At 38.2% G+C, this 14,525-nt stretch overlaps 1 protein-coding gene across 1 annotated transcript in view; it reads right to left on the bottom strand.

The window, feature by feature from the left end:
* l(2)k09022 (HEAT repeat containing 1 homolog l(2)k09022) overlaps positions 1 to 14,525 on the bottom strand; it is a 62,422-nt gene that overhangs the window by 38,918 nt on the left and 8,979 nt on the right. Inside the window, exons 2-8 of the mRNA XM_076200016.1 lie at positions 9,272 to 9,437; positions 8,478 to 8,691; positions 7,372 to 7,615; positions 6,711 to 6,959; positions 5,548 to 5,750; positions 4,745 to 4,864; positions 2,698 to 2,884 (exon numbers count right to left, since the gene is read on the bottom strand). Of these exons, the coding sequence (XP_076056131.1) occupies positions 2,698 to 2,884; positions 4,745 to 4,864; positions 5,548 to 5,750; positions 6,711 to 6,959; positions 7,372 to 7,615; positions 8,478 to 8,691; positions 9,272 to 9,413 (1,359 nt within the window). The 5' untranslated portion in view covers positions 9,414 to 9,437. The remainder of the gene's footprint in view (positions 1 to 2,697; positions 2,885 to 4,744; positions 4,865 to 5,547; positions 5,751 to 6,710; positions 6,960 to 7,371; positions 7,616 to 8,477; positions 8,692 to 9,271; positions 9,438 to 14,525) is intronic.

Below are 14,525 nucleotides of genomic sequence, written 5' to 3'. Positions count from 1 at the left end.
TCCTCCGATCCTGCCACAAGCGCAGTGTCGTCAGCAAAGAACAGCTGGCTCACCTCCCACTTTTCTCCATTTTCTTTAACCATCTCCAATCCCTGACCCACTACCCTTGCATTTACCTCTCGCACTACCCCATCCATGTATAAGTTGAACAGCCAGGGCGACATAACACATCCTTGACGAAGTCCCACCTTTACCTCAAACCACTCACTCTCTCCATTTCTAATCCTGACACAAGCTCTACTACTCTCATAAAAACTCTTGACAGCTCCTAGAAGCTTTCCTCCTATCCCATATATCTGCATAACCTCCCACAGTGCCTTTCTGTCTACCCTATCATAAGCCTTTTCCAGATCCATAAAAGCCCAAAAAACATCCTTCCCCTTTCCTATAGCTTTCTCATATATTTGTCTTACCACAAAGATCTGATCTACACAACCTCTACCCGTCCTAAATCCACACTGTTCCTCACCAATTACTCCCTCTGCTCCTCTCCTAATCCCATAAGCCTTCCCAACTACACTTAACAAGCTAATCCCTCTGAAACTACTACATTCACACTTGTCCCCTTTTCCCTTGTAAAGTGGAACTATACAGGCACTCCTCCAGTCCTCCGGCACTCTACCCTCTCTCCAGCAAACATTAAATAACCTCACCAGCCAGTCCACCATCACTGTACCTCCTTTTTTTTAGACATTCTGCATGGCATCCATCCAGACCAGGTGCCTTACCTGCTTTCATCATCTTAACAACTGCCTTCACTTCATCCTTCCTTATTTCTCCTCCATTTTCCTCACTCATCACTCTCATTTTCTTAGCATTTCCCACTGCAACTATCTTTCCCTCCCTATCCTCCTTCACATTTAGCAACTCCCTAAAATATTCTGTCCATCTTCCCCTTACTGCCTTCTCTTCCATTATCATCTCTCCATCTGCACCTTTTACTTTTTCTTCTCTACTTGATTTGCCTCCTCTTCCTCTCTTAATTTCTTTCCAAAACATCTTTTTATTACTTTCAAAATTTTCTGTCATACTCTTACCCCATTTCACATCTGCTCTCCTCTTTGCCTCCTTTACCTTTTGCTTTACTTTTCTTTGTACCTCTCATAAGACTCCCTCGTCCTATTTTGTAACCAATCTGTGAAAGCTCGCTTCTTCTCTTCTACAACCTTCTTTGTTTCCTCATCCCACCATTCACTACCCTTCCTTCTATTTCCTCCTGTCCTTCTTGTTCCACACACCATCCTTGCACACTTTGTGACTCCCTCCTTCAACCATCCCCATTCCTCCTCCACACCTAGCTCTACTCTATCCTTTACACCCTCCCACTCCTTCTTCAGCTTCTTCTTGTACTCTTTCTCCTTTTCCTTTTCCTTTAAAGAATTCACTCTAAGCACCTCCCTACCTTTTGTCCCTTTCCTCTTTCTCCATCTATCCTCCACTCTCAACTTACCTTCCACCAAAAAATGATCTGATATTCCCCCACCCTCTCCCCTTAGCACATGTACATCCTTAACTCTTCCTATCATAGTCCTATTTACCACTACATAACATTGATGGTATTAACACAGAAAAACAAGAACTCGAACACTTCTTCAAACAACACATACAATAAACGAATCTATGACACTCCCAAAAAACACCCTCATTTCACAATTTTACTTCATCAGACAAGACTGGATTGACAGCAATGACAGCAGACTCATCACCCTGATCCACAGTCCACCTGCTTCAATGACATAGGTGCCACAACCAAAACCCTCCTTCCTACCACAGATGACCCTACTGAAACCCAATCAGTCCAAATCCGAACAGATAACAAATCCACAATTATAGTAATTAACATGTACATTCCCCCCCTCCCAATCATCCCTCACAGTTTCAAACATTAGGCCTAACCTTAACTAATTTACCACCATCTCCAACCTTATCTTATGTGGTGATTTCAACGCCAAGTCATCGGCCTGGTATGTCAACAACCCCGACATGGACAAAGGGTTTGATCTACAGACACAACCTGACTCACTGACCATCATGAACAACACCCATAAAGGCAAATATATCCCTCATCAAGCCCTCTACATCCCCTCCTCTCCTATCATCACCTTCTGTTCCCACAGTCTAATGCCAACTACTTCATGGAAAGTGGTTGGAGCACTTGGATCTGACCACCTTCCAATGATCATCACCACCAAAACACGATACACCCCAGCAGGCCACAGACACACATACACCAATTACGTGACAGCAAACTGGGAAGCTTTCACTTAAGAGACAGAACAAAAATTTGAGACACAAAATAGTACATCAACCACAGACACAGACACTGCTGTGCATACCTTCAATACAAATATACAAAACACATAGAGGAAATACATCCCCAGAGGCAACAGAAAATCACACAACCCAAAATTTATACCAGAAATACAAAGCCTCATTAGAAAATATGACACACACAAAACCACTACACCTATCCCTCAAAACATAACAGACCTGGGCAGTGAAGAGGAGACAAGGATGACCCTTCATCCATGAGGAACTAAGATGAAAGGGAGGAAAGGGTGGTGGATGAGAGTGGAATGGGTGGGAGTGGGTGCATCCATTCGACTTGGCTACCTCCCTTATAAGGGGGAAAAAAGCCCTTGGCATATGGATAGACAGAAAAACAATAATATGCAACACTTGTCATCTTAGTCTTACCCTTTTCTGCTTTAATGCTGCACTTCTTGATCCTTTAATTACTTCACATGTCATGACATCTTGTACAGCTTTGTCATAGCCCAGAGGGTGACTACGTTCAAGGTGCAATACTGCTCCAGCTACAGTTTTCCACTGGGCCGCACGTTTTAAAGACGCTTCACAGTCTGCCAGAGCCTCAAACAAACACCTGAGGAGAAAGTAAATAATTAACATTCTTATGGTAATCCACAGTTAGGGGACCAATACCAAAACAAGAACAAATGTTCACATTTCATGGGTTGCATGGTTTAAGTCCATTCAAGGTTGGACAGCTGAGGGAGGATCACAATGAATCCCTCCATATATCATGAACTCCCTCATCAAGAGGCTAGGATGGTGCCCCATTCAGAGGACTTTGTAGTGTGAAATTTAATGAGCCATGTCCTTGGTCCAACTTGATGGTGGGAGGGTATAAACTACAATCATCTTGACCCCTGTCACAAGTGGCAAAATTCTAAACCACTCGGCCAGCAAGTATTATTGGATGGCAATTATTCTGGCTATTGCCAAGCTACTGACCTTTGTGGCACTCTTTCGCTTCCTTCCAAATCAGATGGCATTTTTTTTTTTAGTCTGGCTATCATTAATCCATTTTATGCATCTATAAACGGCATCCATGAGGAGCCAAGATAAGAGGGAAGGAGGGGGGTGGACGGGAGTGGAGTATGTAGGGGATGGAATGGGTGGGAGTAGAATTTATGCCTTTGTTTTTTGACTACCTCCCTTGTAAGGGGGAAAAGGCCTTTGGTTTATGTATAAATTGCATCCTCTCAATAGAGAAAGTGTTAACCACACCAATAACTAAAGCCACCAAAGTGAATCATGTTTCAAATATACTGTTTAGTCCAGTGTTGACTGTAAAATTAAAAGAATATATTTAAGCTGCATGAGGAGGAATGGGCGGGGGAGTGGGGGGTGGGGTAGTATGTGTGAGTAAATTTTGACGCAGCCCGAAGGGATTTCTCCCCGTCCTCGCCTTATATGCAAAGGGGGACGGAGAGGGGGGGTCGCCGATTAAATGAAGCGGCCTTGCTGTGGATGTACTGTGTCTTGCGACACTGCTTCTGACCCAGGGCGGTGGGCAGGGATGACCCGTCATCCAGGAGGTGCTCAGATGAGAGGAAGGGTGGGAGGGGTGTGGAGGGTATTTAGGGATGAAATGGGTGGGAGTGTTTTTATGCCTTTCCCTTTTTGGCTACCTCCCTTGGAAGGGGGAAAAAGCCTTGGTATATGTATGTATGTATGTATATTTAAGCTGTACTATAATATATCTTGTCCACTGCCCTGGGTCAGAAGCAGTGTCGCAAGACACAGCACATCCACAGCAAGGCCGCTTCATTAAATCGGCGACCCCCCCCTCTCCGCCCCCCATTGCATAAAATGAGAGGACGGGGAGAAATCCCTTCGGGCAGTGGACAAGATGCAGGGATGACCCGTCATTCAGGAGGTGCTAAGATAAGAGGGAGGGTGGAGGGGTGTGGAGTGTATTCAGGGATGGAATGGGTGGGAATGATTTTATGCCTTTTTCTTTTTGGCTACCCCCCTTGGAAGGGGGAAAAAGCCTTGGTATATGTATGTATATGTATGTATGTATGTATAATATATAGCCCCAAAGTTCTCCCTTACAGGATTCCTTCAGCATCTAGGAAACTGGGGTCAGCCGCTGACCAGACCCACTGATGTCTCGGTCACGATCTTGGGCCCAGTCGTTGGACAGAGACCAAATGCCAGCCCACAGTCCCTTTGACAGGGGTGAGGAAACTGGAAGATTTATCTTCAGGGAGCTGGGCATGTGCATCTCAGAGCAGTGGCATTATGTGCAGGTGCCTCCCAGATGTCACTACCTACTTTGCTGATACATCCAAACATTGCTATCAAATACTAAATGCTCAAGACATTTGTATTCTCATTTCTTTCAAATACCGTCTGCCAAATCTATGGCATCTTCCATAAACCGTATCATATACAATGTGAAATACAGCACTCTTGTGTAACCTGCTCAACTCACCTAATAAGTTTTGTAGCATCAGCAGGAGAGAGATGCAGCTGTTCCAACTCCAAAATAAGAGAACAAAGAGCTTCAGGTAAGCCTCCCTTTGTTGCTGAAAAATCTTTGCCAACAACCCATCTGCAGAGAAAAAACAATAAATGAAATTACATATATGTTCTCATACTTCACTGCTGATAAAACAATCCATGAGGAATACATCATACTGAAAAGGTGGTTATCAAGGTGATAGAGGAGAGATTTATGGATAGCAGTAGGAGGAACAGCAGAAGTTATAATTGATCTGTATTCTCTATTAGTGGAGAGAAGTCTCCAATTATACAAGAATGTTGCATGACTTTGGTCTAAAGGCCCTAAGCTAAAGCTAAAGCCCCTAAAATCTTGATTTGGTTTATGATTCCATTTAACATCATGAACTCATCCTCTAAGACAGTGGTTCTCAACCTAGGGTCTGTAACCCTTTGGTAGACCATCAAGATTCAAAAGTGGGGCCACAATTCAGAAACTAGTGTTTATTGGTGGCTGCACAGCAATTAACTTAGCGATGATGTGGTCTCATTAAGGCTAAAGAACAGCAATACATAAGTGTGGAATACATGAAAAAACATGTTGAGAACCACTGCTCCAAGAGGAGGGTAGAATGCTCTTAACAGAGAACTTCTTGAAGTGGATAATATAATGCAGTATGCTCTCACTACATTAAATTCTCTGCTTGAAGAAAAAGAAGAAAAAATAGGAGAAGACTAAAACTGACAATAAATGCCTTAATGTTAATTCAAATAAAACTGTTTATGGTTACTCACCCAACATAACTTTTAATATACAATGTGAAGAATACCAAGATACTTCTGGTCCTGGACACTTCAGTGCATGTGTTCCAAAACCACTTCATATTTTCACTTTTGAAAATACTAAGGGTGTCTGGAGAGAATAAACATTCCTCTTGAAATTGACAAATGGCAATGATGGTAAGAGCCAACTGCTCTCTGACCTCTGTCCCTGGTGACTGCAAGAAGACATTGGAAGGAATGTCATTATGATTTTTTCATTTATATATATGACTAAGGTTAAATCTAGCTATACATACATATACCAAGGGTTTCCCCCTTGCAAGGGAGGTAGCCAAAGTCAAAAGGCATAATTCCACTCCAACCCATTTCACACCCATTCACCAACCCTCCCTCTCATCTTGGCTACTCCTGGATGATGGCTTATCCCTGCATCACCCTGGGTCAGAAGCTATGCAGCAAGACACAGCACACTCACAGCAAGGCAGCTTCATTTAATTGGCAATGCCCCCCTCTTCATCCCTCATGACATAACATTGACAATGGGGAGAAATCCTTTCGGGCTGCATCAAAATATTTCACACATAACCACTCCATACTCCCTCCCACTACCTTCCATGCATCACAGTATTATTCATAAACAGCCATTCACCATTCACACCTATCTTCTGCTTTCTCCCTTCCCTTCTCAACAGACATTCTCCTCTTGCTCAATGCTCTTTGCACCCCATCCATCCATTTCATCCTAGGTCATCCCCTCGTCTTCACTTCACCCACCTCTGCCTTCTACACTTCTTTAACTAATCTTTCTTCACTCATTTTTTCATGTGTCAAGCCATCCCAATATTCTTTCATCAACCCTATCTCCTATCTCCTTTTCTACCCCCCAGTCTCCTACTCACCTCTTTGTTTCTCACTCTATCCAACCTTATAACCCCTACCATACTTCTCAGACATTTAATCTCAAACACAAAGTCTTCCTCTCCTTTCTCATGTTCCATATCTCTGCCCCATACAGTGCTGTGGGCACAATCATCCCTTCATACAATCTCCTCTTAGCATCCATTCCCAAATGTCTTTTTTGCATTACACTTTTAAACCCCTCATACATATATAGTGTGATTATAATCCTCTGCTGTAAATACCCTTGTAAATACTGTTAATCAAAAATCACTTACTTTCATCATTTCTCCTATAATGATGTTGAAGAATTCATTGGAGAGTTTAGTTCTGACTGTAAGCTGTACAAGAATATAGTACATGCCACAGACAAGCTCCTTATCATTGGAAATGAGGCAGCCATGAAGTGAGGAGACTAAGTATGTAATATGGTCCTCTTGAATTTTACCAATTTGTTGAAGGCTTCCTGCAACTGTGGTCACAAAGAAGGATACTGCAACTTTCCTGTTTGACTTCTTTCCATGTAACTGTAACAAGATCCATAAAACATCCTCATTAACATTTCTCAAAACAAAAGATATATACATACATATACCAAAGGCTTTTTCCCCCTACATGGGGGGTAGCCAAAAAGAATAAGGCATAGAAACCACTCCCACCCATTCCATTTCCTATATATTCCACTCCCCTCCACCCTCCTTCTTATCTTGGCACCTCCTGGATGACGGGTCATCCCGGTGACAAAAGATATATATATATATATATATATATATATATATACATATTTTTATATATATATATATATATTTATATATATATATTTATATATTTATATATATATATATATATATATATATAAAATAAATAAATTAAAGTCAATAAATACAAAATAAATCTATCTATAGAGCAAGGGCTTTCATGGTCGTAAAATTTACTTACTGCCAGCATCTTCTCCAAAAAGCCAACAAGGAACTTTCTAAATGGTTGACTACTCCCCCAGTGTGTAAGAATAGTCTTCCTGGGAACAGGGGTGCCCAGTTTCTGTGCTCCCTTCAACCAGTGCCATCGACTAGTCTCACTATCAATGTTGACAATTTGCAAGATGCGCACAAACAAGGCAGACTCGTAGTATGGCAAGATACACATCATGAGAGCATCAACATTCATTTCATTGATCATAAACCTGAAAAAGTTATATAAATATGTACGTATACACATAACAAATGGGTTCATGGATTAACTGAAACTCATTCCCCCTCCTCTCCCTCTCTCTCTCACACATACCAAGAACATAAATGAATTAGGCAAACTTGACACATGGAGGCAACGATGGGACCCCATGAGTATAGCTCCAATCCTGAACATAACTAGTTAAACTGGGGAAATACATAAAAACTCAATGTGAGAAAAGCCGCAGGACCTGATGAGTTTTTGACAAAGGGTACAGATGTCTTTTGGGCTTTTATGGTGGTGTATGACAGGGTTGCCAGGAAGGAATTATGAACTTTGAGCAGAGTTCAGGGTGTGAAGCAGCACAAATGGCAACAAGAAATGCTACACATAATGATGTGAAATAGCTGGAACTCTTGTTGGAGTGGTGCCAGAAATTGATTAAGAGTTCAAAGAGGGAATGTCTTGATATTCAGGCCATGTGGATGAGAGATTTTGCACAATTATTGGCACAAAAAATAAATAAATAAAATATTATGATTCATAGGAATTTAAAGGCCACAGTTCTATTTGTGAATATTATCCCTCTCTCATACAAACTCTAAATCATATTAGTGAGGTTGATTTCAGTCATTAGTTTCTTGAGCTGTCCAATATCTAACCGCAATATTAATATATCTAGTACACAAGAAATGTATGGACAATTACTTCTGCAGTTATGCAAAACTTAAGCAATTTTTTCTTATATCATACTTAAAATATCTATTTATGTATCTTACACAAAATAATGTTCAAATACTTCATGCAAAATTGTCCCCCGTGAGTCTTCCATTGATCTAATAATTACTGCATTATGAATGTCACTGATAACTTACCTGTACACAAGCCACTCAAGTGATTTAAGAGTTGCTTGCAACTGTAGGTGGGGGGAGACAAGAAGTAGGAACTTCTCAATGACTTTATCAATCTCAGCATTTTCTTGCTTTGTGCGCACTGCTCTCTGGAAATCTCTTGATGTCTTTCCAAACAAGAAGTTGCAGGACTTTACTTGTTCATCAATGACCAACAGCTCCCTGAACCCATCATTTCCTGAATGTAACACAGAACAATAGAAAAATAAATAAATAAATAAATAAAACAAAAATCATATTTTAATTCTTTTCATACATACATATACCAAGGCTCCTCTCCCCCTTACCAGGGGGGTAGCCAAAAAGGACAAGGCACAAAAACATTCCCACCCATTTCATCCCCGAAAACACTCCACACCCCTCCACCCTCCCTCCCATCTTAGCACCTCCTAGATGACGGGTCATCCCCGCACCCTGTCCACTGCCCTGGGTCTGAAGCAGCGTCGCAGGACACAGCACATAGCAGCGTCAGAAGCAGCGTCGCAGGACACAGCACATAGCAGCCAAATTAAAATTTAACGACTGTATCAAACATAATACTCAGGAGTGGCTTTACTACTTCTGTCAGACCATTCTATTAATAGAAAAAACTCAATTACCCTTCCAAAGATCTAAAAATTAAACTCAACTGACCTTTCTATTTGTAGAATAGTCTTAAAAATTTATTCAGGATGCCCTTAGACAACTTTATTTGGCTGATATGCCCATTATCTAATGATTCAATCCACATACTCAAGAACCTCAAGGGCTAAACTTACCTATCTTTAGCATAGTATCGAGTCCAAGGTTAGCTGCCTCTTTATGTGTAAAGAGAATGGAAGCTCTCTTTTTCTTTTCATCAAAGAGACTTGTCTGCGGAGCAGCAAGCTTCTTTAGCTGTGATGCTAGTGATGTCGTCATTGTTCCTCAATGTAACTGGTCCTCCTAAAATGAAAGGTTATGGTTACCATATGCTATGTCCATATTCTACATAATATGGTCATTTATAGTGAATTGTAGGAGTCCGGTGTTTGAATTTAGAGACGCATTTAACATCCTCTTACACAAAAATTACAACACCATTCTCTATATGCAAAATTGCAGTTTTCAATCTAATTTTGTGAATTAGAAAAGTAATACAATGATAAGCAGAATTAAGTTAATGAGAAGTTAAATATAAGGATCAACAATAGGATCCTGCATGAGTATTCATTAAATTATAAAATTGTGCTACTGTATTCTTTACAGTAAATTTCTATACATATTCATATTTCATTTAATCAAATTTTATGTTACAGTATGTACTGCTGGCAGCAAGTAATAAAATTATACTATAATAATGCTTATGTTCTTTACCATACAGTGAATTTCTCGAGATGAAATTTGTTTAAAAATAAAAATAATATGCAATTTGGAATTAACAGGTTCACTATGAAATGCATTTCATAAAAATTTCATCAGGTTCACTCTGAAATAAATTTCATAAAAGTTATGATTTACAATGATGCTGCATCAGCCATACTTTTCATATAGTTTGTTATTGCTGCTGCCAGGTTACACACTCACTTTCAAAATAGATTTATGGTCTTTGTCATTTATCCTACCTGATGATAAAGGATTTTATTTTTTGACAAGAATTTTCACAAAGGACTTGGGAACTTGTGCATGACCTTAAACTTACAACCAAACCAAATTCAACCTATGTTGCAGTATACTAATCTACCTAAAATGAAATTGTATATATTAATATATACAGTCAAAGATGCATACATATGGGAATATATATACATCCATCAGAATTGGCATGCATCATTTTCTACCCCTATATTATATTCACAAACAAAACATGAATGGACTTCATATTGGGTACTCTCTAACTTTTAGTATTTGGTATATCCTCCCTTAATCTTCAAACAAGACCTGAGGCGACAGGGAACAGAGAGGGCAAGGTTTCTGAGGATGGATGGAGAGAGCCCAGATGTTGTGAAGGGTGGCATTAAGTTTCTGCACACTTCATGTGTCATGCTTCCTCAACTGGGCTTTCATCAAAGCCCATAAATTTTCTATAGTAGAAAGGTCAGGACCAATCCTTTATGTGTTCATTTCCTACAAAATCCATATACATATGTATTTTTATACACACACACACACACACACATATATATATATATATATATATATATATATATATATATACAGGTAGTCGTCGACTTACGACTGATCGACTTTACGACCACGAGATAGTGCAATAATATTTAACATTTAATAGAGTAATAGAATTGCAATGTTATGCCTGGCAGTGCAGTACAATTACTTTGCACGCCGCGAGGCGCGAGTACAATAGTTTTGCCAGGTTACCGGCAGCGTCAGCTTCCCTCTCATTCAGGAGCATGTGGTATTTCTGACTTCATTCATGACAAGGATTATATCTTTAAATTTTTTGTGCTTTAAACCCCCATGAAGATGTCTAAAAGAAAATTATCTTTCAATATTTCCAAGCCTGCCAAGAAACAAAGAAAGGTTATTGATCTTGACACGAAAATGAAAGTGATAAAACATTATGAAGGAGGGAAGAAAGTTAATGTGATAGCACGTGAACTTCAGTTATCACATTCTACAGTGTCGATAATTTTAAAAGACAAAGAGAGGATCTCAATTTTGCCTTGGATTTTATATTTTGATATGTTTTGCAATTAATAAAATGTAACAGTAAAACTTTTTTATGCCTAGTCTGTTGTCGAAAACAATATGTTCGGTGCAGCATTTTGTATTTTTATGTTTTGCAATATTTTCGGTACAGTACGTAAACAAAAAGAATGTTTTGAAATATTTTTTCCTAATTTTGCCTTGCATTATGTATTTTTATGTTTTGCAATCAATAAAATGTAATAGTAAACTTTGTTTAAGCCTAGTCTGTTGTCGATAACAATATTTCCGGTACAGTACGTAAATGAAAAGAATGTGTTTTGAAATAATGTTTTTCCTAATTTTGCCTTGCATTTAGTATTTTTAATGTTTTGCAATTAATAAGATGTAAACTATACAGTACAATGATTTTGATTTAACCAACAAAAAAGTATTTGTAGGTCAAAGATGACGACTTTATTCAGTATGCGTAGGCCTAGGCTACGTTTCCTAACGACAATTATAAAAAGAATAATGAATATTAAACAACATAGCTCAAAGATGATAAGATTTTATTCAGTATGCATACATTTCCTAAAGAAAGTCTGATGATAGAACAATAAAAATGTTAAAAAATACAGTATTAAATATCATAGGTCAAAGATGATAGGATTTTATTCAGTATGCTTAGGCCTAGGCTTCGTTTCCCAAAGAAAATCAGATAAAATTATAAAAAAAGGTTTAAAAAATACTATACAACATAGTTCAAAGATGCTAAGATTATTTCAGTATGCTAAATATAATATAGAATATACATGTATACAGTAACAAAAATAATATCTAAAGGGTAATATATACTGTATATATACAGTATAAAGTCCGACTTGCGTCTAGATTGACTTACGACCTGTCTGTCGGAACCGAACTCGGTCGTAAGTCGACGACTACCTGTATATATATATATATAAAAATGGAAATGGTCAAAACTAAAATTTTTGAACGAAAGTGCGTGACCCGAACAAAAGGTAACAGGGGGTCATGGACCGGGGTGAGTGTCTTAACAGTGATCTGGCGCTTGGACGGTCTGGAAGAAAACGATTTATACGGTTACTATACACAACAACATGGGTGTATACATAAAAAAATATTTCTCTCTAAACCTTCGAACCTCCTACTCCGGAAATGAGTCATAAAACGGAATTACGGAATTCTGACTAAAGAATCTTGACGAAATATTAATGAGAAAATATTTACGAAATATTGCCAAGAGAATCTTTCCCAAATGTTAACAAGAGAATCTTTACGAAATATTACCAAGAGAATCTTTACGAAATATTGCTAAGAGAATCTTTACGAAATATTGCCAAGAGAATCTATATACATAAAAACGGAATTACGGAATTCTGACAAAAGAATCTTTACGAAATATTAATGAGAAAATATTTACGAAATATTAATGAGAAAATATTTACGAAATATTGCCAAGAGAATCTTTCCCAAATGTTAACAAGAGAATCTTTACGAAATATTACCAAGAGAATCTTTACGAAATATTGCTAGGAGAATCTTTACGAAATATTGCCAAGAGAATCTATATACATAAAAACGGAATTACGGAATTCTGACAAAAGAATCTTTACGAAATATTAATGAGAAAATATTTACGAAATATTGCCAAGAGAATCTTTACCAAATGTTAACAAGAGAATCTTTACGAAATATTACCAAGAAAATCTTTACAAAATATTGCTAAGAGAATCTTTACGAAATATTGCCAAGAGAATCTATCTAATTAAATAAAAATGGAAATGGTCAAAACTAAAATTTCTGAACGAAAGTGCGTGACCCGAACAAAAGGTAACAGGGGGTCATGGACCGGGGTGAGTGTTTTAACAGTGATCTGGCGCGGGGACGGTCTGGAAGAAAACGATTTATACGGTTACTATACACAACAACATGGGTGTATTCTCTAATATAAAAAAAATTAATGGTTGCTTACGCCGTCCGGTGGAAATGTGCGTGACCCGAACAAAAGGTAACAGGGGGTCATGGACCGGGGTGAGTGTTTTAACAGTGATCTGGCGCGGGGACGGTCTGGAAGAAAACGATTTATACGGTTACTATACACAACAACATGGGTGTATACATAAAAAAATATTTCTCTCTAAACCTTCGAACCTCCTACTCCGGAAATGAGTCATAAAACGGAATTACGGAATTCTGACAAAAGAATCTTTACGAAATATTAATGAGAAAATATTTACGAAATATTGCCAAGAGAATCTTTCCCAAATGTTAACAAGAGAATCTTTACGAAATATTACCCAGAGAATCTTTACGAAATATTGCTAAGAGAATCTTTACGAAATATTGCCAAGAGAATCTATATACATAAAAACGGAATTACGGAATTCTGACAAAAGAATCTTTACGAAATATTAATGAGAAAATATTTACGAAATCTTTACCAAATGTTAACAAGAGAATCTTTACGAAATATTACCAAGAAAATCTTTACAAAATATTGCTAAGAGAATCTTTACGAAATATTGCCAAGAGAATCTATCTAATTAAATAAAAATGGAAATGGTCAAAACTAAAATTTTTGAACGAAAGTGCGTGACCCGAACAAAAGGTAACAGGGGGTCATGGACCGGGGTGAGTGTTTTAACAGTGATCTGGCGCGGGGACGGTCTGGAAGAAAACGATTTATACGGTTACTATACACAACAACATGGGTATATATCAATATACATAAAAAATATTTCTCTCTAAACCTTCCAACCTCCTACTCCGGAAATGAGTCATCACCGGAAACACTAACTCCCGGGTACACATCTGACTCAGACTCAGAGAATCTTTACGAAATATTACCAAGAGAATCTTTACGAAATCACGCTAAGAGAATATTTACGAAATATTGCCAAGAGAATCTATATACATAAAAACGGAATTACGGAATTCTGATAAAAGAATCTTTACGAAATATTAATGAGAAAATATTTACGAAATATTGCCAAGAGAATCTTTACCAAATGTTGCTAAGAGAATCTTTACGAAATATTGCCAAGAGAATCTCCACTTCACTAACATAAAAAAATATTTCTCTAAACCTTCCAACCTCCTACGGAAGGCCCAACCCGGAAATGAGTCATCACCGGAAACACTAATATTACCATGGAAAAAGAAAGTGGTGCTAACAAGAAAAAGAGAATCTTTACGGAATTCTGACAAAAGAATCTTTACGAAATATTAATGAGAAAATATTTACGAAATACTGCCAAGAGAATCTTTACCAAATGTTAACAAGAAAATCTTTACGAAATATTACCAAGGGAATCTTTACGAAATATTGCTAAGAGAATCTTTACGAAATATTTGAAACATAATCTTATAACATAAACTAAT

Source organism: Oratosquilla oratoria, chromosome 16 (genome assembly GCF_046742065.1).
Source record: "Oratosquilla oratoria isolate Oo_2021 chromosome 16, ASM4674206v1, whole genome shotgun sequence".
NCBI lineage: Eukaryota > Metazoa > Arthropoda > Malacostraca > Stomatopoda > Squillidae > Oratosquilla > Oratosquilla oratoria.
Note: the sequence above shows the minus strand (reverse complement) of the source record. Positions and strands in the feature narration are given on the sequence as shown.